The 24252-nt window shown below is 43.9% G+C and overlaps 1 protein-coding gene across 7 annotated transcripts in view; it reads left to right on the top strand.

The window, feature by feature from the left end:
* The window catches only part of sash1a (SAM and SH3 domain containing 1a), a 146314-nt gene that overhangs the window by 60274 nt on the left and 61788 nt on the right, over window positions 1-24252 (top strand). For all 7 annotated transcript variants that reach the window (XM_055639032.1, XM_055639031.1, XM_055639030.1 and 4 more), the window contains exons 2-5: window positions 7362-7490; window positions 19812-19862; window positions 19982-20031; window positions 22741-22781. In XM_055639032.1, coding sequence (XP_055495007.1) covers window positions 7362-7490; window positions 19812-19862; window positions 19982-20031; window positions 22741-22781 — 271 coding nt within the window. The remainder of the gene's footprint in view (window positions 1-7361; window positions 7491-19811; window positions 19863-19981; window positions 20032-22740; window positions 22782-24252) is intronic.

Raw genomic sequence — 24252 nt, 5'->3', positions numbered from 1 at the left:
AAGTTAAATAAACATGAAGAACTCACTGAGGCTGAAAGGGAAAACTAGGGCAGTTTAGGTGAGGAAAGTGATGAAGATTTAGAATGAATGCTAAGAGCTTGTTTAAAAAATCAAGACAAAGTGCTTGATGAACACAGCGGGTCAGGCATCATCTGTGAAGAGAATGAAAGACTACATTTTGGGTTGGGACTATTCTTCACACTGAAGAGTCTGTCCGACTGAGTTCCTCTATTACTTTGACTTTGTTTGATATTCAAAGGAAGCTATCGGAAAGGGCTAAGTGAAAATTACAGAATAGGATTGACAATAACTTTACCGGTTCAGTGATGTTCTCATATTTTCCTTTGAGGTCGAAGGAGACTATTTGGTCCATTGGGAGAATGTTGGATTTAAGAGCAATTCCATCGATCCCTGTTTACCATTTATTTCTGAAACGTATTCTCTTTCACTTTCCCATCGACAATTGCCAGTGCATTTTGTTTTCTTTTCTACCATCCCATCTGTTCCTTGTGTTCTACCTTCATGCTTCTCCCGAACCAGCACATCTTTGGGATATGGGTGGAAATCGGAGGAGTGGGGGAAAATCCAAAGATTGTGAATTAAGGTTCGAGTCATTAGGAACAATTGCTCAAAACTCTTTTCCAAGAACAATTACCCAGGCATTGGTTTGGGCCGACATAATCATTCTGTTCTGTTTAATAACTCTGGCATCCGGTCTTGCGGGAATCTGCAAGGATCTTCCTATTGTTCAATTGCTTAACCCCGGCAGGCGTTTACTAGTTTGTGAATTCCAGTTCCTTTATATATCTCTCTGCTTATTGCAGATCATCCACTTCGCATTGCAGAAGTGAACAACTCTTAGTGTGTTCCTTCTGAGGTCTTGGTCAATTTCTTTGTAGGTTGTACTTATTTTCTTTTGCTCACTATAATCCACCTGGATAATTTGAACAGTCAGAAATTGTTACAGTGATCTATTTTCTTTTACACCCTGCAATATTATCCTCTGTGGAAAACAAAAATGAAGATGCTGGAATCTTGAACAAAAATCTGAAGAAATCTATCACCCGATCTGTCCTGATTTATCTCCATCTACCTAGCGCATCACTCCTCATCCCCACACTACTGTCCCATGCTCTGCTTTTAAAAACTGTAAATCCTCCACTCTTTGTCCTATTCTGAGGAAGCATCACTGACCCAAAACCTTAACTGGTTTGTCTATCTGTAGATGCTGCTTGAGTGGCTAAGATGTTCCAGCATTTCTGTTTTTGTTTGGTTTAGTATATTATAGTAGTATATACCAAGGCACAGTGAAAAGTACCTTTACAATCAAGTCGTCCACAGTGTACAGATTCAGGATAAAGGGTGAATCGTTTAGTACAGTATAAAGTCCAATTTAAAGATGGTTCAAAAGTCTCCAATGAGGTAGATGGGAGGTCAGGACCAAGCTCTAGCTGGTGAGAAGATGGTTCAGTTACCTCATAACAAGCTGGGAAGTCCCTGAATCTGGAGGCATGCATTTTCAAACTTCTTGTAGAGTCTTAACTTTATGTTTTGCTAACTGTGCCTCTTTGCATTTGCTCAGCTTCTCACTATAATATAACCACATCAGCTGGATCATTACAGAGCACCAAGAAATTATATTTAGCAAGAGTTTCTAAAGGAGCAGAATCCTTCCAAGGTGCTTTCGCGGAAGTGTCATCAAATGAGAATTAACTCTGAGCCACATTGTCAAGTGTGATGGAAGAGAGGTTCTGAGCATCTTGAAATGAGAAAAAGAGGGATTTGGGGAAGGAGTTGGAACTGGCATTAGCAGCTGAAAGCACAGGGACGAGGGGAGTAATGAGTAATATAGGAGGTTAGCAAGAGGAGTGAATTGGAGTGCTTGGTCATCTCCGGAAACTCTGGGCGGCAGTAGGCTACAGAAAAAACAGCGGCTTCAGAAGAAGACGGCGTTTAAAAATTGAGGCATCGCCTTGCAGGTTGACAAAGTACAGGGTTGATTTGTGAGATTAGAGATCACAGTAATATTGCATGAAGGTAATTTAATGGCATTCATATGTTATTAATTCGGAAGGCAGAGTAGGAATTAGTTAGCCATTTTTGAATGGTTCCGAGCCAAAACGACACCTGTCCATTCTCTCTGTGATGTTGCCTGTCCTGCTGAGTTCCTCCAGCACTTTGTGTTTTGCTCATGATTCCACCATCTGCAGTTTCCTGTGTCTCCCTAAACCTGTAACCTGTTATTACCACGTTCCCATTGACTCCTCCCAGCCTATTTAACCAGGGACTACTTAGAGGAGCCAAATGCCCTACAAATTGACACATCTTTGGGATGTGATTGGAAACTGAAGCACTCGGAGGACACCCACTTGGCCACAGGGAGAACGTGCAAACTATAGACAATGTTGAAGGTCAGGATTGAACTCTGGAGCTCTAATGGCGATGTCAAGGGCCTGTCCCACGAACATGCGATTCCATGCGGCAAGCACGACCTAAAGGGCCTGTCCCACTAGCATGTGACTCCATGCGGCAAGCGCGACCTAACTTGGTCGCTTGAGCCGTACGGCCTCGCGGGGGCCGGTCCCACTTCGATCGCCGGAGCCGTATGGAGTTGTGCGGAGCTGGTCCCGACATCGCATGAGGCTCCGAAAAACTGACTGTTCAAAAATTCTGCGCGGCAACGGCCTGCCAGCCCGCGGTCGCCTCGACACCGTACGCACCGTCTCGACGCCGTATGTCACGTGTAAACTTCCCACGGACTTCGCTCGAACTTCATGTCACTCACTCGACCTCTGCGCGGCCCCCGCTTCTGGTTTGGTCGCGCTTGCCGCATGCAGTCGCATGCTCGTGGGACAGGCCCTTCACTGTGCCACCTGTGACTTTCATCTCAGCTTAAGATTTCTCTCGTGCTTCATGGGTAGAACAGGTTCTAGCAGCCATATGACAGAACTATATCTCATGAGGTCCTGCATCCTCACATGGCCTTTAGGTTTCTGATCAGCATAATATCAGTAGTGCCATCGAGCCAGGAGATCTGGAAACATAACTTCCGACTTGCAAAGTAGAGCAGAAGTGACTGACGGTGGAACACTGCCGATGCAAGATTTGCACGAAAACTTCAGACCATTGATTCTGAACCAGAACAGGAGAGTGTTTGAGGATGTGAATAGTTCAGCGAAAATTCCAATGGAAAGGAATGCAGAATTTTTATTTGCTATGTATCTTGCTGGAAGTAGTTGCGCAGCAAATTATAATTCAACAATACAGGAAGCAAAGGGCTTTGGTCATTTGAAAACTGATACAAAAAGAACACGTCTAGGAAAATACTCAATGCGCAGTAGATCAGGCAACATCTATGGAAAGAGTAATCCTTTATCACAACTGAAACAACTGCAGAGTGGGGTGGGCAGGAGTGGAAATAGACAATCTCTCTGACTTGGTGAGGCCAAGGTTACAGTGCGGATAATTTGTAGAGGTATTACTCTCTAATTGTTCTCAGCATCGAATGGGGCCGATTAGTGAGTGTGAACACATAGGTTGTAAAATGCAAGGCGGAAGGGCAGTTCTTGGAGGTCGGACTATGATGATAAATGGTGAATCTGTAGAATCCATTGCCACAGGAGGCTGTGGAGGCCAAGTGAGTGGATATTTTGAAAGCAGAGATAGATAGATAGATTCTTGAATAGTATGGGTATCAGGGGTTATGGGGAGAAGGCAGGAGAATGGGGCTGAGATAGGTAGATAGATCAGCCACAATTGAATGGGGGAGTAGACTTGATCGGCCAAATGGCCTAATTCTGCTCCTATCACATGAAAAAGAGTAATATCTGAGGGAATTTCACAGGTGGACAACTTACAGTAGAACTGGCCAGTTCTGATACAGACAGATGAGTTACCTAGAGTTGTTGAATTCATTAGTGTCCAGAAGCTTCTTCCAGCTTCGGATGATAGCTAAAATAAAACAATTCCTCCAGTTTGACAACCTGGAAAAGATCATCCACACATTTATCTTCTCCCGCATTGATTACTGCAACTCCCTTTACACTGGCATCAGCCAATCTTCCCTGTCCCGCATGCAACTGGTCCAAAACGCTGCAGCGAGACTCCTGACGGGCACCCGAAAAAGGGACCACATCACCGCGATTCTGGCCTCTCTCCACTGGCTCCCTGTGCGGTTCCGAATAAATTTCAAGATCTTTCTTTATGTTTACAAAGCCCTTTCCGGGCTTGCCCCCACTTACGTAAAAAATCTGCTCACCCACCACACCACCTCCAGGTCCCTCAGATCGGCCGACTTTGGGTTACTGACCATCCTGCTGTCTGGGCATAAGCTCAGGGGCGACAGCGCCTTTGCGGTTGCAGCTCTTAGATTGTGGAACGGCATCCCTCTTCCCATCGGAACTGCCCCCTCCATCGACTCTTTTTAGTCGAGACTTAAAACTCATCTTTACTCTCAAGCCTTTCTTGACGTCATATGTATGTATTTATGTATGTACATAATCTATGAACCACTGTTGTATAACGTTAGTACCTCCAGCAATGTAAAGCACTTTGGTCAACGAGAGTTGTTTTTTTAAATGTGCTATAGAAATAAAAGTGACTTGACTTGAGAATGCTGCTGTGTACCCAGTTAACAGATGAAGTGCTGCTTCTTGAGCTTATGTTGGACTTCGTCATAACAATGCATGAGGCCACAGACAGATCGGAGCAGGATAGCAAATTAATATTTCAAGCTACAGAGCACTCCAAGTTGTATCTGTCATCTTGACACAAAGCAGTCATGCAATCCATGCTTGGTTTCTCCAACATAGAGGAGGTCATATTGCAAGTACTGAATGCAGTCCACTGCAACTTTTTCCCACTGGAAAGTGTGTTTATTGAATAAGCGGGTGAAGGAAGTGGAAGTGGTGGGTGCAATGTAACATTTAGAAGTGATTTGGGCAAGCACAAGGATATAAATTATGTGAAGAGAGATGGGCCAAGTACAGGCAAGTGAGACTAGCTTGGTTAGGCAACCTGAAGGGGAAAGGGTCAGAAAGAGTGGAGTTAAAGAGGAGCAGCTTTAAAAACCATCGTCAGTCTAAGTTTGAATTATGAATTAGTGAACCTAAATTAGGACTTGGTAGAATTTGTGGACCAGACCTGGCTCATGCGATCGCAGTGAGTGCCTTTATGAATAGACCTCTTACACTGTGAAACTGTGTGGGTGCAGCAAAAACATGCTCCACCTGCAAAATTGGCTGGAATGCACACTTTCTTTGGCATGAATTGCTCTTTTGATTTTGAGAGCTCAGTATTCTTAGTCCGCTCTAGGACGTTTTTTTCGCCAATACACAAGCCCTGGACAATGACCATCTTAAGACAGTTTAACCTCAGCTCTGTGACAGCCTTTTGGTTTGACGAGCATCGCATTTTCTTCTATCAGTGCTCTGGCAGTCACTGCTAAATGCATGTCAAACGGTGCAAGCTACCTAACAACTATGGCGTATAAGAGAAACACAGTGAATAACTTGGCTAGTTTCCCTCACTGCCTACGGGGCACAAGTCAAGAATGTGTTGATGTACGGTTCGCTTGCTTGGATGAGTGCAGCTGCAGTCTCTCTCATCGTGGACAAAATAGACTCTGCATGATTGGCATTTCTTTCATCTTTCTCGCTCTCCGCGACCGATGCACCATGACGGTGGTGTGTACAATCCGCGGAGTGTACCGCGGCCACTTTCCAAGACAACTTCCACAGCAACTTCCAGGGGCGGCACAGTGGTGCAGCAGTAGAGTTGCTTCCTTACAGCGCCCGAGACCCTGGTTCGATCCTGTATGGAGTTTGTACGTTCTCCCTGTGATCGCATGGGTTTGTTTCTGGTTTCCTCTCACACTCTAAATACGTGCGTGTTTATAGATTAATTGACTTCTGTAAATTATAAATTGTCTCTAGTGTGTCGGATAGTGCCAGTGTATGGGGGATCACTGGTCGGCGCGGATTTGGTGGGCCAACGGGTCTGTTTCCACACTGTATCTCAAGTCTAAAGCAACCCCCAACCTCCAAAGCCATGCCCCTGCTACCTTGGAATGCCACCCCCTGCATCTTTCACCCAAGAGGAACAATATCACCCATACTGCTGCTGAACTCCCCTGCAGTAGCTCTCATTGTGCCAGGCAATTTGTGATCAGTCACCTAAGACAGCCATCCCTCGAATGATTAGAAGTGTTTGCATTGGACAAGGTATTTGTATGCTTGGCGGGAGGTTACATGGATACAACCTAAAAGTTTCTGAAAACCTAATGTAATGTTATCTTTTAAATGAAGGAAGTTTCAGTGCAATTTAGAGGGATTTGGTTGCAGCTGGACCGCTGTGCAGTGATTACTTTCACTCTCTTGCCCACGGATGCATTCAGTCGACTCAGAATTTAAAAAGATTTTCTGGCCTTATACCGCGGATTAGCGGTTTCCCAGGGGGAATAGATTTGAGTAGGATGAGTCTGTTTCTTTGGATTTAAGAAGCACAAGAGGAGATCTCATTGAAACGCAAATTTACCCGAGGGCTTGACGGGGACAGTACTGGGAAAGCATAATAAAACACTAAAAATAGAAAACGCTCCGGTCCGTTTTCACCCTAAAGGGGGATGAATATTGCACGAGCATATGCCCAATCCATATTTCTTAAGATCTTATCTCAGATTTCTGGTTTCCACAAAGTGGCACACCAGCCACTTCAAAGAGACCAACTACTATCAATCAGAAACCTTTAAGACCATAAGACATAGAAGTAGAATTAGGCAATTTACTGTCACATTTATTGTGTTTCTGTGTGACACCTTTATAACAAAAAGAAAAGTGTCTTGGGGTATTAATATTAAATAATGCCCAATAAAGAATGAGCTGGTCAATTCAATTCAATTCAATTCAAAGCACTTTATTCGTCCCCGAGGGACAATTTAAAAAGGCGCATTACAGTAGCTTTTTAAAAAGGGACACAATCAACAAACATAAGCAGCACGCATACTGCATAATCAACCAGCACACGCATTTCACAGACACACTGCACAATCACACATCAACATTCAACACATAGCAATAGTTTTAAAATGCTTTCTAAGTGCTTCAATTAAAAAAGTGCATATAGAAGGTTATTTCATTTCATATGTTCATGAGTCAGTGATCAGCATTAAAAAGCTGGACAGTACTGGCATGTACTGAATGGGTCACATTATTGGAGTAGAAATTTACATCAAATATTGATTGGTTGGAGTATCGTGGGATTTGGAAAGTCCCACTGAGTTTTCTCCAAGGCTGATGGATCCGAGGACTCACAAGGTTTTCTCTGCTCCCCCCCCCCCCCCCCCCTCCCACACACCACTTAAGGATGGATCACTGGGACACATTGATGACCTGGCTCAGCAGTGCACCGAATACTACAACGCTTGCCTCAGTGACGGTGCTGAACAGATGGAAGAACTCTACACACGTAGTGCTTCGGAGAATCACGAACTGGTAAGAAACCTCTACCTGTCTTGAGCACAACCTGTATGTTTTCTTGGATAAAGTGAGGCTTGCAGTTATACCCCTCATCTCATGACTTCCAAGTTGTTTCAGAAGGTTCTGAGGCTAAATTCATAAGTGATAGGAGTTGAATCGGGCCATTCATAAAAACATAGAAAATAGGTGCAGGAGTAGGCCATTCGGCCCTTCGAGCCTGCACCACCATTCAATATGATCATGGCTGATCATCCAACTCAGTATCCCATCCCTTTAGCCACAAGGGCAACATCTAACTCCCTCTTAAATATAGCCAATGAACTGGCCTCAACTACCTTCTGTGGCAGAGAATTCCAGAGATTCACCACTCTGTGTAAAAAATTATTTTCTCATCTCGGTCCTAAAAGACTTACCCCTTATCCTTAAACTGTGACCCCTAGTTCTGGACTTCCCCAACATCGGGAATAATCTTCCTGCATCTAGCCTGTTCAACCCCTTAAGAATTTTGTAAGTTTCTATAAGATCCCCCTTCAATCTTCTAAATTCTAGTGTGTACAAGCCGAGTCTATCCAGTCTTTCTTCATATGAAAGTCCTGCCATCCCAGGAATCAGCCTGGTGAACCTTCGCCCCATCAAGTCTACTCCGCCATTCAATCATGGTTGATCTCCCATCTAACTCCATCTAACCTTCTCCCCATAACGTCTGACACCTGTACTAATCAAGAATCTATCTATCTCTGCCTTAAAAAATATCCACTGACTTGGCCTCCACAGATATTCCACAGATTCATAACAAAGTATTATGGAGATTTAGTCACTGGTGCACGTATGCACTGGTTTTGACCAACTTCAGACAAGCAGCGATGAAATAAATAGCCAGATAATCCCTCTATAGAGATGTTGTTTGAGGAACATGTTAACCATAGTACTAAGAGAACAAAGGTATCACAACAAATTAAAGTAAATGTTAAATCTCTGGAATTAAATAATCATGCTGTCTCAAAACAAGCACTTGAATTATCAAGTTTCCTGTTCAAATATGACTCATCTGTGCAATGCATTGTATTCCAAAGTGGAACGGAAGCCTGGAGTGGTTTATACACACCCTTCAATGTCCTTGATGTCACTAAGAAGAGGGTTTTTCTTCACCAAAAATAATCTTTATTTGTAAAATATTGTGAAGAAATAAAAAAACAATACGTGGCTTTCTTTACATTTGTTTGTGTTATAAAGCCTGCAATGTCACCCATTCCTTCTATCCAGAGATGCTGCCTGTCCTGCTGAGGTACTCCAGCATTTTGTGTCCCATCATTTTGTGTTTATCTACATTCATAGTGTTGTCAAGTTAGTGCATCCTGTGTGCAAAACTACAATGTCACTCATAACTTATTTGAACAGTGCCCCTCTAGATCTTTGTGGGACTGTTACAAAGGACCCCACCTTTCAGTGTCCAAAGATGGCCGGATTTTTAGATTGTAGTTCTTCCCCACAAAACCTTGTGCAACTTAGCCGCACTAAGCTTCGGTGTGTCCCTTTTAGCAGGTGAGTTGCTTTCTCAAGGATCATGTAGGCTGCACAACTGCCAGCTACAAGAGATAGTGAGATGTAAAATGAGATACCACCTTGTACACAGTACCATGAGGGCTGTTATATTTACCAGAGGCAAATCCATCTAATACCACACCCAAAACACAACAGAAAACGTTGGCTGGTTCAGTGCATTGGTAAGAAAGTGGTTAATGCCACGTTTATAATAGAACCACACAAGTAAGAAATGTAATTTTATTTCACACCTAGCTCGATGATTCACTGGTCACATTGGCAGTCTTCCGGTGAGAACTGAGTTGGACAGCATCTTGGTTCAATACACAAGGCCCTTATAACTAGCAGCCACATGCAGAGCTAGAAGATTCTGATGCAAATCACTTTGCAGAGCTGATCTTGTGCCAGATTTCAATCTGTGAATGCCACTCTCCAATTCATTCTACCTCTTCTTCCAATTACGGAGCAGATACTGGACATGAGATTTTGAAAGTGAAAAGATTTTGGGACTGAAGATGGGTCCCGATCCAAAATGTCACCTATCCCATTCCCTCCACTGATGCTGCCCGACCCACTGGGTTCTTCCAGCACTTTGTGTTTTGCTCAAGATTACCGCGTCTGCAGTTCCTTGTATCTCCATTCCATATCTTACCCTGGCAACGCTGAACATGATGTTGAATGGATGGAAAGAACCCCACCTCCTTGCCTCACCACGAGCACAGGAATCCCAGAGGGTTGAAGTAGGAGAGGAAGGGAGGATGCAATATAAACAACGTTCTGCCCAGGTTCTCCATGATCTCATAATTAATGACTAGTATCTGTAGCAACATCTCGTCAATTGCAGCTCAGCAGTCATGTAGGATAACACCCGACAATAAATGTGCATTCCTATCAATATATTTGTTAAAGTAAATACATAAGTAAAATAACCACCCTATGCATAACCCGAATGTCATCAAAGTTTGCCTTTTGGCCACTGCCTACCCCAGTTGCCCAATCAGATTGCTTCCTCAAAGCTGTGTCAAAGGTCACTTGATGCTGCTATCCTTCTACTGGAGAGACTCCAGAAGGGCCAATCCATGCAGCTCTGGGCCTAGAAGTCTTAACTTCAGACTTCACCAGTTGTACTTCTGTGGCAACAAGCTTCACTGGCTGATGGATGTGCAGCATGCCTCTACAGCACACAGCATTGTCAGCGGGGCTGATGGCCATGGGTATCAGAGATGATTAAGATCACACCTCTTGATCTTCACTATCTTCTTCCTTTCATCCTATAAACCGGGCAGATGCAGGACTTGAGATTTTGAAATGATTGAGGGCTAATACCAGGATAATAAATAAGAATGTCTGTAGCATCTAAATCAGCAGATGCTGAAGGGTGAGAAAGGCGCAGGATTAGGTAAATGGACATCCTCAACATTTCCTACAGCTGCACTGGACGTCAGGACCCCAAGACTGTTTGTTTCCATCCTGGCCAGCAATGTCTCCCCTATGACGGCTATTAATGCCCTCAGCTGGACGTCCTGCTCCATTTCTTCTCTGTTATTTTATTTTGTTCTCTGTTCTTACCTGGAAGTGCAGTGGAAGTTTATTATTGATGATCATCCTAACTGAACACGTGTTCAAGTGAATGAATCTTCATTCTCGCTAATCCTCGCGCACTGGAGACTGCCAACATTGTATTCGTCTTTCCTGAAATTCCTTCTCTGAATCCCTCGTGTGAGCTTTACCACAGTTTGGAATCGTCTGTTAACAATATTACAAATACAAATCTTATGTAAATGCCGCAAAATAGTCCATTCCCATCTTTTTAACTGTAGGCAAATTTTCAATAGGACTGTCTCTCCATTGGCATCCTCCTGGCAAGGACTTGACTTGTCTGGTTCCATTCTTAGCCATACAATTACAAGCTCTGGTTCTCCTTCTGTTTCTCATCAACAGGCCGACCCTTGATAGCAATGTCCAAAGCACAGTTTCCACTTGTTCACCAATGTACTCTAACTCTATCGCGCTGGCGCCTCTCTGCATCTCAGTTGCTTATCTGGCATATAATGGTCGATGACAGAGATTTCCACCAATGGGTAAAGTTAAACCACCATCCTTAGTGCTGGTCACTAATTGCGTTCCTTAGACACTGGTTCCATCTCAGTATCTAATGAAAACTGAAGCAGAACGTTCAGAAATTTGTCACGGTGTTGAACCCTGAGATGAATTTCCTGTGGCAGACCTCCAGTATTACTGAGGCCACCAATTTTGCCTGTGTAATATCACCGGCTCTGTCTTGTCTGAGCTTCAAGGCTGCTGAACAACTCATCCATATCTATCTGCAGGCTTTTATAGTTCAGTCTACCCTAGCTCTTCTGTAAATTTCAAGTAATCAAAATCATAATATCCTCTCCCAAATATGCTTTACCTATTTAGTTTTGAAATTCTCAGCCATGTTTTCAAGTCCTTCCAAAAGTTGAACCTGTTTCTACGTCTGTATTTTCCTCCAGCCACATGATCCTCTGAGATAGATTCTGTGTTCTAATTCTGGTTCCTGAACCACATCCAAATCCAAGTACTCCTTCATTGGCAGCAATTCCACTCCACCTCTAACTCTCTCTCTTTATTTAAGGTGCTCCTTAAAGTTTTACAATCCTTGATCCGAATATATCTCCTGCCTTGGTTCAATACCAAAGTTTATTTGCTCTTCTGCAACACTTTGGACACTTTTGTACACTGGAGAAGCAAAACAAGTGGATCTTGGGTATAGGACTTGGTTGATTGATGAATGATGGGATGTATAGTCAATTGATCAGTGGCTCAAGTGTAGGTGTAGTGATGTATAGGAAAGAACTACAGATGCTAGTTTAAATCAAAGGTTTAAGACTGCAGAAGGGTCTCGACGCAAAACATCACCCATTCCTTCTCTCCAGAGATGCTGCCTGACCCGCTGAGTTACTCCAGCATTTTAACCATAACCATTTAACATATAACAATTACAGCACGGAAACAGGCCATCTCGACCCTTCTAGTCCGTGCCGAACACTCCCCGTCCCATATACCTGCGCTCAGACCATAACCCTCCATTCCCTTCCCATCCATATACTATCCAATTTATTTTTAAATGATAAAAACGAACCTCCTCCACCACCTTCTCATTCCAGCTACCACTCTCTGAGTGTTCCCCCTCATGTTACCCCCTGATTCTCAAGTCATGTCCCCTTGTTTGAATCTTCCCTACTCTCAGTGGGAAAAGCTTTTCCACGTCACTCTGTTGTCAAGTCCCCCCTAACCTTCTGCGCTCCAAAGAACAAAGCCCTAACTTGTTCAATAACTTGTTCAAATTTTGTGCCTACCTTCAGTGCAGTGATGTAGTTGTTTACTCAAGGATCAGCGTGTTCTACTATTTCTTCTAACCAACGCCTAGAGAAATGTGTCCAACCACCATTACACCACCATTGTGGATTATACTGGTGCTTCACCTTTAGTTTAGTTAAGTGATACAGCATGAAAACAGGCCATTCAGCCCAACGATCACCTGTACACTAGTTCTATCCTAAACACTAGGGACAATTTACAGAAGCCAATTAACGTACAAAATTGCACGTCTGGAGTGTTTGAGGAAACCGAAGCACGCAGAGAAAATCCACGCGGTCATAGGGAGAACGTACAAACTCCATATAGACTGCACACTTATCCAGGATTGAACCTGAGTCAGCACCTCTACCGCTGCACCTCTGTGCCCCCTCTTTCACTATGGTAACTTGGAAAATTTGATGTATGCTCTGTACTTTCGTAGGGTTAGTTCTCAAAGTCTGTTCTAGCCATGATAAACAACAGAAAGGAAAAAGTGCCTCTCATGCTTGATCAATTCCTTAATCACACATCACAATCAGAGGCAAGGTTTATCTAAATCATTCCAAAGTCTCTAACTGGATAGCACTCTGTCATATCAATAGACAATTGGTGCAGGAGTAGGCCATTCGGCCCTTCGAGCCTGCACCGCCATTCAATATGATCATGGCTGATCATCCAACTCAGTATCCCGTACCCGCCTTCTCTCCATACCCTCTGATCCCCTTAGCCACAAGGGCCATATCTAACTCCCTCTTAAATATAGCCAATGAACTGGCCTCAACTACCCTCTGTGGCAGAGAGTTCCAGAGATTCACCACTCTCTGTGTGAAAAAAGTTTTTCTCATCTCAGTTTTAAAGGATTTCCCCCTTATCCTTAAGCTGTGACCCCTTGTCCTGGACTTCCCCAACATCGGGAGCAATCTTCCTGCATCTAGCCTGTCCAACCCCTTAAGAATTTTGTAAGTTTCTATAAGATCCCCTCTCAATCTCCTAAATTATAGAGAGTATAAACCAAGTCTATCCAGTCTTTCTTCATAAGACGGTCCTGACATCCCAGGAATCAGTCTGGTGAACCTTCTCTGCACTCCCTCTATGGCAATAATGTCCTGCCTCAGATTTGGAGACCAAAACTGTACGCAATACTCCAGGTGTGGTCTCACCAAGACCCTGTACAACTGCAGTAGAACCTCCCTGCTCCGATACTCAAATCCATTTGCTATGAAAGCTAACATACCATTCGCTTTCTTCACTGCTTGCTGCACCTGCATGCCTACTTTCAATGACTGGTGTACCATGACACCCAGGTCTCGCTGCATCTCCCTTTTCCTAATCGGCCACCATTTAGATAACAGTCTGCTTTCCTGTTTTTGCCACCAAAATGGACAACCTCACATTTATCCACATTATACTGCATCTGCCAAACATTTGCCCACTCACCCAGCCTATCCAAGCACCTTGCAGTCTCCTAGCATCCTCCTCACAGCTAACACTGCCCCCCAGCTTAGTGTCATCCGCCAACTTGGAGATATTGCCTTCAACTCCCTCATCCAGATCATTAATATATATTGTAAATAGCTGGGGTCCCAGCACTGAGCCTTGCGGTACCCCACTAGTCACTGCCCGCCATTGTGAAAAGGACCCGTTTACTCCTACTCTTTGCTTCTTGTTTGCCAGCCAGTTCTCTATCCACATCAATACTGAACCCCCAATGCCATGTGCTTTAACATAGAAACATAGAAATTAGGTGCAGGAGTAGGCCATTCGGCCCTTCGAGCCTGCACCGCCATTCAATATGATCATGGCTGATCATCCAACTCAGTATCCTGTACCTGCCTTCTCTCCATACCCTCTGATCCCCTTAGCCACAAGGGCCACATCTAACTCCCTCTTAAATATAGCCAATGAACTGGCCTCAACTACCCACTGCAGAGAGATTGCACCACTCTGTCTTCCAGAGATTCGCCCATCTTATGAAAAGGCCCCGTTTACTCCTACTTCTGCATGAAAAAAAGTTCTTCTCATCTCGGTTTTAAAGGATTTCCCTTTATCCTTAAGCTGTGACCCCTTGTCCTGGACTTCCCTAACATCGGGAATAAACTTCCTGCATCAGCCTGTCCAACCCCTTAAGAATTTTGTAAGTTTCTATCCATCTTCATCTAGAGAGTATAAACAAGTCTATCCCCTTCTTCATAAGACATGCCTGACATCCCAGCTTTAAGTTTGTATACTAATCTCTTATTTGGGACCTTGTCGAAAGTCTTCTAGAAGTCTAGATACACCACATCCACTGGTTCTCCCCTATCCACGCTACTAGTTACATCCTCGAAAAATTCTATAAGATTCGTCAGACATGATTTACCTTTCGTAAATCCATGCTGATTTTGTCCAATGATTTCACCACTTTCCAAATGTGGCAGATCATCGTGAATTGATAGCTCGTATCAGTAGATATCTGGCCCAGAAGATGTCTCCAACTGGCCCACCTCGAAGAATAACGGACCGACCATGGTTAGCCCTAATTGTGCTTGCCTGGAGCAAGTTCATGACCAGGGAAGGCAAACATGCCACCCCAGAACATACACCTAGGAGCGGGGAAAAATACATTTTGCACCCCAATTGTGAGCCACAACTTAATACCTGTGGTCAATTATGTCAAATATACCATCTACCTGTGCTATCTTTTGATCTCCTTGCATCAAATATCTAGTACTCTACATGGGATGTAATGAAATACACTGCTTCCACCACCCCTTGACGAAGGGAGTTCCATATACAATTGATCCTCTGAGAGAAAAATATTAATCTTCTGGCTCAAATGGATGACCCTTTATGTTCAAACAATGATGCCTGATTTTACATTCACTCACATCCGCTCCTCGGGATCTTGCGTGTTCCAGATATAGTTGACAGCTGGCTAAGCTATCTTTTCCCAGTTTTATTGGCATGCAAAGAGCAAGAATATTAGTCAATGTGCAAACAACTAAAAGCAATGAAACACATTTGTTCAGAACTAATTAATTAAACTCGGTTAATTGAAATGCATTTGGAGTAACTGTGCAAGGACGCCAGGATGTTCTGGGTATATGTGATTATCACTCAGAAATGTTAGGCCCCTGTCCCACTGTATGAGGTAATTCAAGAGTTCTCCCGAGTTTTCACCTGATCCGAACTGAGAGAATGTCCGTAGCAGGTCCGCAGGAGTTTGTGGATTTCTCGTAGCAGCTCGTAATGCTAACAGTAGGTACTGGGGAAATCGGGTAAACTCGTGACGTTTTTTCATCCCTGCAAAGAATGTCCACGAGTAAAAAAACACTCGTGATGAAAAAAATTGTTACATTTTACTCGTACGAGCCGCTACGAGACATCCACAAACTCCTACGGACCCGCTACGGACATTCTACGAGTTCGAATCAGGGGTAAACTCGGGAGAACTCTTGAATTACTTCGTACAGTGGGACAGGGGCTTTACACTGACCATTCCCCTGAAAGGTTGTTTACCACTGACCCGAGTCTACAAGGACCTGTAAGTTGGTTGTTGTATATGAATGAACTGACTTTAACTCCCCTGGTTGAATTTTGCAAAAGATGCTTCAAACTGCTGTTGAATGGAGCAATACAAACCAATATCTCGGACGGTGACCTCCAGCCCAGTGTGTTACACCATTTGCCTCATTTATCTACTAAACTAAATAGGCATGGTGTTAATCATGAACAAAGTTCATTGTGACCTTTTTATATTTCAGCTGAGGTTGCATACAACTTTGGTTCGTGTTTGGGAAAAAACGCATTTGAAACGATGTATTTGAAAATTCGATGATTCAATTCAATGATACTTTATTGTCACGTGTACCTAGTAAAAAGTTTTGTTTTGCATACAACCTGGTTTGATCATATAGCAGACCTCACCTTGGCAGTCTAAGTGTTACCACGTGTCTGGTGCCAACAAAGTAATAAAAGTTCACAACATTCCCATCTACTTCCTGCAGGTGGCAGCAGCCCCCCCTGCTGGATTCCCCCCCCTTCCTCCCCCCCCCCCCCCCTTCATTTTTGGCGCACCCCCCCCCCCCCCCCCCCCCCCCACCGGGTCCCCCCTCAATCTCGATCGCCCCCCCGACAGGTGCCCCATTGTTCCTGACGCTTCACCTCGCTCTCAACATTCCACCTCACTCTCTGGTCCCTCCTCGCTCTCGACAGCCCGGGTCCCGCCGACACTGGTGGCTCAAGGCCGGGTTTGGAGTCCGCGATGGGTGGACTGGGCCGACCAGCGGGTCCTCCTTCTGCGGTGGGCGATCCCCGGCCCTCTGACTGTGGCAGGCGAGTCCTCGGTCCGTGGCGGGCGGGCGGGTCCTCCGTCGTCAGTCTGTGGCGAGTGTCAGTGTACGTTCAAGCTGTGAATGTCATAAGATGCTCCTTGGCATTATAAGAGATGTTCTCTTTCAGCACAAAGAAAGCAAGAATATCTGTGTATAACAGTGACTACCATGAGATCTGGACATCCATGAAGATATGGAGTCAATTAACCACTTTGGAAATGGAATTACTGTTAAAATGTTGGAAACTAATTGATGCCTACCAAGCTTATACATGTGATGATAAAATTAATGTTTATTGCAGCATTGTTCACTGAAGGTTAAATATCGGCAGCTCCAAATACATTCAATGCACGTGTGTGTGTGTGTGTGTGTGTGTGTGTGTGTGTGTGTGTGTGTACTTGCACACACGTAAAATACATGTTCTAAGCCCATGAGCAGAATCTGATCCTCTCACCAGCAATGCTGCTTGACCTGCTGAGCACTCTCGCATTTTTGTTTTGTTTAACTTTTCCAACACCAGAAGTTTATTTTGATTCAAAACCTTAAGAATGTTTTTACAAATTTAGTGTTTTCTAAAATCGGGTCTGTCCACAGATTGCCGAAAAGAACAGTTCGGACTTCCTGTGCATGCCCCGTTTCTGCCCTGCCACCTATTTGAAGTGCTGACCACACTGCCTTGCTGTGTACAAATAGAGTTAATTACTCACATACAGGTTTGACGCAGTCCCCCTCCATCCACTCCATCCTGGCACAAATATAGACAGCTGCTGCCTCACAGCTCCAATTACCTGGTTTCAAACCTGACCTCTGGTGCTGTCTGCGTGGAGCTTGCATGTTTCCCTCATGACAATGTCCGTTTCCACCAGGGGCTCCAGTTTCCAACATCCTAAAGGCATGGGGGTTGATCAGTATAATAATTGGGAAAAAATTGATATTAAAACTTTGGGAAAAACCCAACAACCCCCACAATCAAGATGTGGATTATGGAGATGTCAGAGACCTTGCATTTGGAAAAAATTAGATTTGTCTTAATTGACAAACCAGAATTATTTATTAGAATATGGTCTTCATTTATAGATTATTTGAAGGGGCAGATTGGACCGGCACGGAGGCCGGACTGAAGCCTGAACCCAGGACTAGATGAATAGTTATGGTCTCTGACCTACGGACCTATCTCCCACGTTGTATTATTAATAGTTTATCCTATTTTTCTAATTTCTTTCTTTCTTTATTTATTTTTCCTATCTATAAATATAAATAAATAATTAGAGGCAATGTTAATAGGTAACCGATAAAGGAGGATCCCAGCTACTTTGGTAACTGGGTCCCTGGAAACCTGGATATTTAATATGTAATCGTTAAACAAAGTCTGTACTGGTTTGGACTATAATATGCAGATGCCTAATAAAAATGTATTAACATTTTTTTTTGAAAAAGACATGGGGGTTGGTAATTTTTTTGACCACTGTACATTGCCCCTAGTGTGAAGGTGAGTGGGAGAATCTAGGGGAGAGAGAATACGAGGAGAATCAAATGTGATTGATTCAGGGTTTGGTGTAGATGATTGGTGCGGTCCCAGTAAGAAATGTTGGCCATGGACATAAAGCCCCACAGATCTCAGCAGCCTGTCTCCACTCCTTCGGCACTGGAGCATCGGATGAAATTTTGTCATCAAGTTACTGAAAGTGTGATTTGAACCCACGAGCTGGTGACTCAGAGGTGAAAGTGCGACCTTCCAAAATGTTTGCCATCTGGTCTCGTGTGGACAGAGTCGATTCAGAATCTAAACATTGCAAGGGTCTGTGATTAGTTGTCCAGGAATCACACCCCCATCCTTTTCCCGTTCCATCTATCCCTGTGGATTTTTGATAGTTGCACACATTTCCTGTTTCCTGTAACTTTGTTTATTGTATTAAATTCCAGCTGCCACTTTCTTCATACCACATCCTCGTGACTAATATCAATCTCTCTGCACTGCTCGAAGTTGTCGTTCACCTGGTACTGAAGATAAACACAATGTGCTGGAGTAACTCAGCGGGACAAGCGGCATCTCTGGGTGACAAGTCAGGTCGAGACCTTTCTTCAGTTTACCTGGTACCTCTCTGTTCTCAACAGAGTGGAAGATACTGATCCACACACATATTCTGTGAATCAAGCTAAATTTCACATCAGGTTTTTCACTTAAGATGAGTAAACGTCGCTCTGAAGGGGTGCGAATGTTCCGATGCATTAATCCATGATCCCATAGGACTGGTGGAGATAACCAGGGAAGTTCCAACTTGTGTATTAGCTAATATTTACACTCTATCAACACCACTAAAAGAGGGTACCTGATGATTACTGTTTGTGGGATTTTGTTTTGCATGAATTGGAGGTAAAGTTTCCTGATTACATCTGCTTTTAAAATTCATTGTCTTTGAAGGCATCTGGGATATCACAGTCGAGAGATGAAAATGAGTTCTATAAACGTCTGAGGTCTTGAAAATGTTGATAGTGTGGTTATGGAAGGAATGTTTCCACATGTGGCAAGAACATAACCAGTGGCCATCAAATATAGTGAAGAATTCAGAAGCTACTTCACCCAAAGACTTACACTTATACGGTTGAAAAAACTATTGCAGATGCATTAGGCGGGAGATTGGACAAGCGTATGAAGGAGATGGGAAAAGAAAGTAAAATTGATGGATTAAGATGAGGCAAGACTGGGAGAGGCTCCAATGGAGCACAAATTGACTGGGCCATGTGGCCTGTTTCCATTCCGTGTAGCGCTGAGTTTCACATTGGATAATGTTGTTTTAGATTGTGGACTCCCTGTCACTTGTGTCTGCTTTAGAGTCGATGTTTTTAAATACCAGTGGTATAACCCTGGCATTGAGGAATTGGAATCAGACCCAGGATTAAGTTTCTACTGTGATTCGAATCCTCTTAAAACCTGTAATGAAAAATCTTTGCTCCCTTATTTTGAGTAATTCCATCTCTATAATTTACTTTTCAGACTTGTTTTGTCTCTTTGATAAACAGGAAGCAGTAGCTCCAGTGATTCTAACCTATTTTTCTCCTTGAATTTGGCTGTGATATTTTTGGATTGAAAACTGCCACGTTCAATGACTTACAAAGACTGCATGTGTTCTGGTTTTAGGAAACTTCGGCTGCCAATCCACCATCCCCACAGCTGCTGTCTGAGACTGGAGTGAGTATGACTTCCCTCCAGATCCTCCTGGACCCTCTCCAGGAATTTGCGAAATTCATCCCTTGATTTCAGAGCAGTTCTTTTTTGAAGTGGTCACTGACTTTAATTTTCTATCACAGGAGTCACGTGCATTGGGCAGTGCAGTATCAACACCAGAGAGTGAAAGGAAGTAAGTAATGTTTACATCACGAAACACTCCATATTTGTTGCTTTCAGATAAACGCACCGGGATCTGGAAGCATTGACAATTGTTGCTTAATTTCCTTTTCATGGGTGTGTTTGGGTCACCATCTCCACCCATATTTGCCTGTGTGATGATTGCCAAGCCATCCTGATTAAACAATGCAATCTCATCCCATAATCAAGTCCATTGTCAAACGCGGTATGGCTAGTGATGGAGAAACAAAGAACTGCAGATGTGTAGAAAGAAACTGCGGATGCTGCTTTAAACCGGAGATAGACACAAAAAAGCTGGAGTAACTCAGCGGGTCAGACAGCATCTCTAGAGAAAAAAAAAATAGGTGATGTTTCGGGTCGAAGCCCTTCTTCAGACTGAGAGTCTAACAATGAATTGCAGATGCTCAAATATACAAAAGAGAGACACAAAATGCTGGAGTAATTCAGCGGATCAGGCAGCAATCTGTGGAGCAAAAGGATAAGTGACATTTCAGTTTGAGACCTTTGTCGGGCAGAAAGTAAAGTTGCTGTGGTGGTGAGGGGGGTGGGGGGGGGGAGGAGAGAGAGGGGAGTGAATAAATGGAAACGAGAAAAGACCAGGACCAATTTGTCATTTGTTGCTGGTCCTGATTGGTCCTGGTCTTTTCTTGCCTCCATTTCTTCACCTCCCCCACACCTACTTTCAGTGTGAAGATGGTAATCCTGGTCAAATTGGGGTGGCCAGGACCCCAACATTGAGTAAAGGCTTCAGGGCTGCTAGGCCATTTAGTCAATTTAAAAGTACTTTCTGTAGAAATTAGACAAGCTGGAGAATGGTGCCAGTTTGTCTAGAGCCTAGATCAGAGCTGCAGGAAGAGAATGCGGACATCTGCAGACCCTGACAATTAAGTGCAAAATGCATAGAATGGATTGGATGAATGCAAACCAGATATACGCTATAATATCTGTAATAATTGTAAATAATGTTGCAAAGTTTTCACTCCCCTGTCTCACTCCAATCTCTCCCCGCCCCCCCCCCCCCCCCTGAACGTACTGCCATCGACTCACTCCGCAACAACCCAAACTGGGTTATCAAACCCACTGACAAGGGAGGTGCCGTGGTAGTCTGGCGCGTCGATCTCTACAAAGCTGAGGCCACGCACCAACTCTCAGACACCTCCTCCTACTTACCCCTGGACCATGACCCCACTGACAAGCACCAGGCCACTATCTCTAGCACCATCACCGTCTTCATCCACTCTGGCTCCCTGCCCGACCGAGCCTCCAACCTCATCGTTCCCCAGCCCCGCACGGCCCGATTTTACCTTCTCCCCAAAATCCACAAACCTGACTGTCCTGGTACACCCATTGTCTCTGCCTGTTCGTGCCCCACCGAACTTATTTTCACATATCTTGACATCATCCTGGTTAAATCCCTCCCTATGATCAAGACACCTCAGAGACTCTGGGCATTGCATTCTCTAGGCCCCCATCCCCTCATCTTCACCATGGACATCCAGTCACTCTACACCTCCATCCCCCACCAGGATGGTCTCAAAGCCCTCCGGTTCTTCCTCGACCGGAGAATCAACCTATACCCGTCCACTGATACTCTCCTCCGCCTAGCGGAGTTGGTCCTTACCCTCAATAACTTTGCGTTTGACTCCTCACATTTCCTCCAAATACAAGGCGTAGCTATGGGCATGCGCATGGGCCCTAGCTATGCCCGCCTCTTTGTTGGGTACGTCGAACAATCCTTGATCGAGGGCGTATTAGGGCCCCATCCACGATCTCTACCTCCGCTCCATCGACGATTGCTTTGGTGCCACCTCCTGCACCCACACACAACTGACTGACTTCATCCGCTTCACCACTAACTTCCATCTGGCACTCAAATACACCTGGACCATTTCCGACACTTCCCTATCATTTATTGACCTCACTACCTCCATCGCAGGTGATAGACTTCAGACCGACATCCACTCTAAACCCACTGACTCCCATGGCTATCTTGACTACTCTTCTTCCCAGCCTGCTTTCTGTAAGGACCCCATCCCCTACTCCCAATTCCTCTGTCTACACCTCATCTGCTCCCAGGATGAGGTGTTCCACACCAGGGCATCTGAAATGTCCTCATTCTTCAGGGAACGGGGGTTCCCCTCCCCCACTATAGATGAGGCTTTCACCAGGGTCTCTTCCATACCCCGTAACACTGCTTTCTCTCCCCATCCGCCCACTCGTAACAAGGGTAGAGTTCCCCTAGTCCTCACCTTTCACCCCACTAGCCGTCACATACAATAAATAGTCCTCCGTCAGATTCGCCACCAGAAAAAGATTATGTAAAAAAAAAAGACAATAGTGCAAAAGCACAATTTGAAAATTAGTCCAAGATAGTGCAAACAGAAGTAGTCAAAGAGTGTTCTGCTGTCAGGATAAATAGGTCACTTTCAGATTGGCAGATTATAATTAATGGGTACATTGGGATCACGCTACATGTTATATGGTCTGAAGCCCAGCCCATCCCATCCCTGGCTTGCAGCACCCAGTGGCTATCAGTGGCTTTCAAAAACCCAGGTGCTTGAAGAGTTGTTGAACTGGGGTCTTTTACTATTCCTAAACTGATTTGCACAGTTTCCTTGCACCCTCCATTACTTTGCTAATAATGATATATCTAGTTTGTGGAACCAACCCCACAAATGTTTTTTTTTTAACTTTTGAACAGGCATTTGATTTGTAAGTCGAACTCAGAAGATGGATCAGTTGGTGAGTGTGATTTTATTTGGATAACTAATACAACCAATGTAATTAAATATTCTTAGCATCACAATTTAATCATCCACATATTTATCTGCCTTTTGTGTCTGTCTATTGGGCTATTGTCTTTCATTCCATTATCCACATACCTTTATCAATCTGGCTATCGCTTTTTCAATTCTCCCTCCAATCATGTAAATATCTAAACCTTTTTAACATGTGTATTTATCTCTGTTTGATAGTGGGATTAGTGTAAGTGGGCACTTGATGAGTGGTCTGGTCAAAGGGCTTGTTTCCATGCTGTATGACTCAATGATCTGACAATACCATGCAGAGATACATTGGTATTTAAACAATCAACGATAGACTGATTATCGGTAGGTAGGATGAATATCTATCTATATGGAGGCATTCACTTACATTTATTTTATATATGTGTGTGTGTGTGTGTGTGTATGCCTGTCATCCAGCTGCCTTTGTTTGGCTTTACTTATAATAAATCTCTCTGTTTAATAATACCAATGTATCTCTCATAGTCATAGAATCATTGAATCGTACAGCATAGAAACGAGCTGTATGTCCAACTGCGTCCAAGCTGATTACCCTATCCCGCCCTTATTACCCTATCAGTCTGTCTTAACTCTAACTCGATCTTAACTCAATCTGTCTTTAATTAATCTTCCTTCTATTTGTAAGTAGTGCCGTGGTGTTTGCTGTCTCTCTATTTACATATGCATCCTGCCTCGGACTTTCTCCCAGCCTGTCTCATGGATTTGTTTATTTGTCCCATAACAAGATTGTCTCGCATTCCATTGGATCTTTGACACATGCACAGATTTTCATTCCAAGAAGCTTAATTTCCTGATTGTAACCCAATGAATCATTGCAGCAATATTCCTAGAACAGCTGGTTCTCCTCCCCACTGTTTCTCATGCATCCATGAAGTAATGGGACAAGCTTGTGACCTTGGCTAAGAAAGGATGCATTGGAACAAGGCCATCATAAAATTTCCATCAAGTTCCCAGGACTCCAAGAATTAGATTGGGAAGATTGATAAGACCATAATAGGGAAAGGCCCTGCTGGCTTTTGAATCTGCTCTTGTTTTCCAGTGAGGGCAGAGTTGACCTCTATTTTTCTACCTGATCCTTGTAGCCCAAAAATCTATTGATAAGAGCCTTAAATGTCATTTAAGTCTAACTCACAGCCTCCTCAGCTATCTGGGATAGGTAATTACAAAGGACACACAACCATTTGAGTGAAGAGGTTCTACTTTTGTCTCTGTTATTAACAACCAGTCCCTCACACTGAACCTCCACATGCACTGCTCAGCTATTCCATCTGGAGAACGTAGCTATTACGTTGTCAAGCCCACTCGTATCTTTTAATGGGGTCGCCTATTGTTCAACTTTCCTCATAGGGCAACTCCTTCTCCCAGAAATTAATTACTGTATCTTCATATCCTCCAACTCAAGTATATCC

The sequence above is a fragment of the Leucoraja erinacea genome, chromosome 8 (assembly GCF_028641065.1).
Source record: "Leucoraja erinacea ecotype New England chromosome 8, Leri_hhj_1, whole genome shotgun sequence".
In the NCBI taxonomy this organism is placed as follows: Eukaryota; Metazoa; Chordata; class Chondrichthyes; order Rajiformes; family Rajidae; genus Leucoraja; species Leucoraja erinaceus.
The sequence above is the reverse complement of the archived record's forward strand: the minus strand, read 5'-3'. Positions and strand labels throughout refer to the sequence as shown.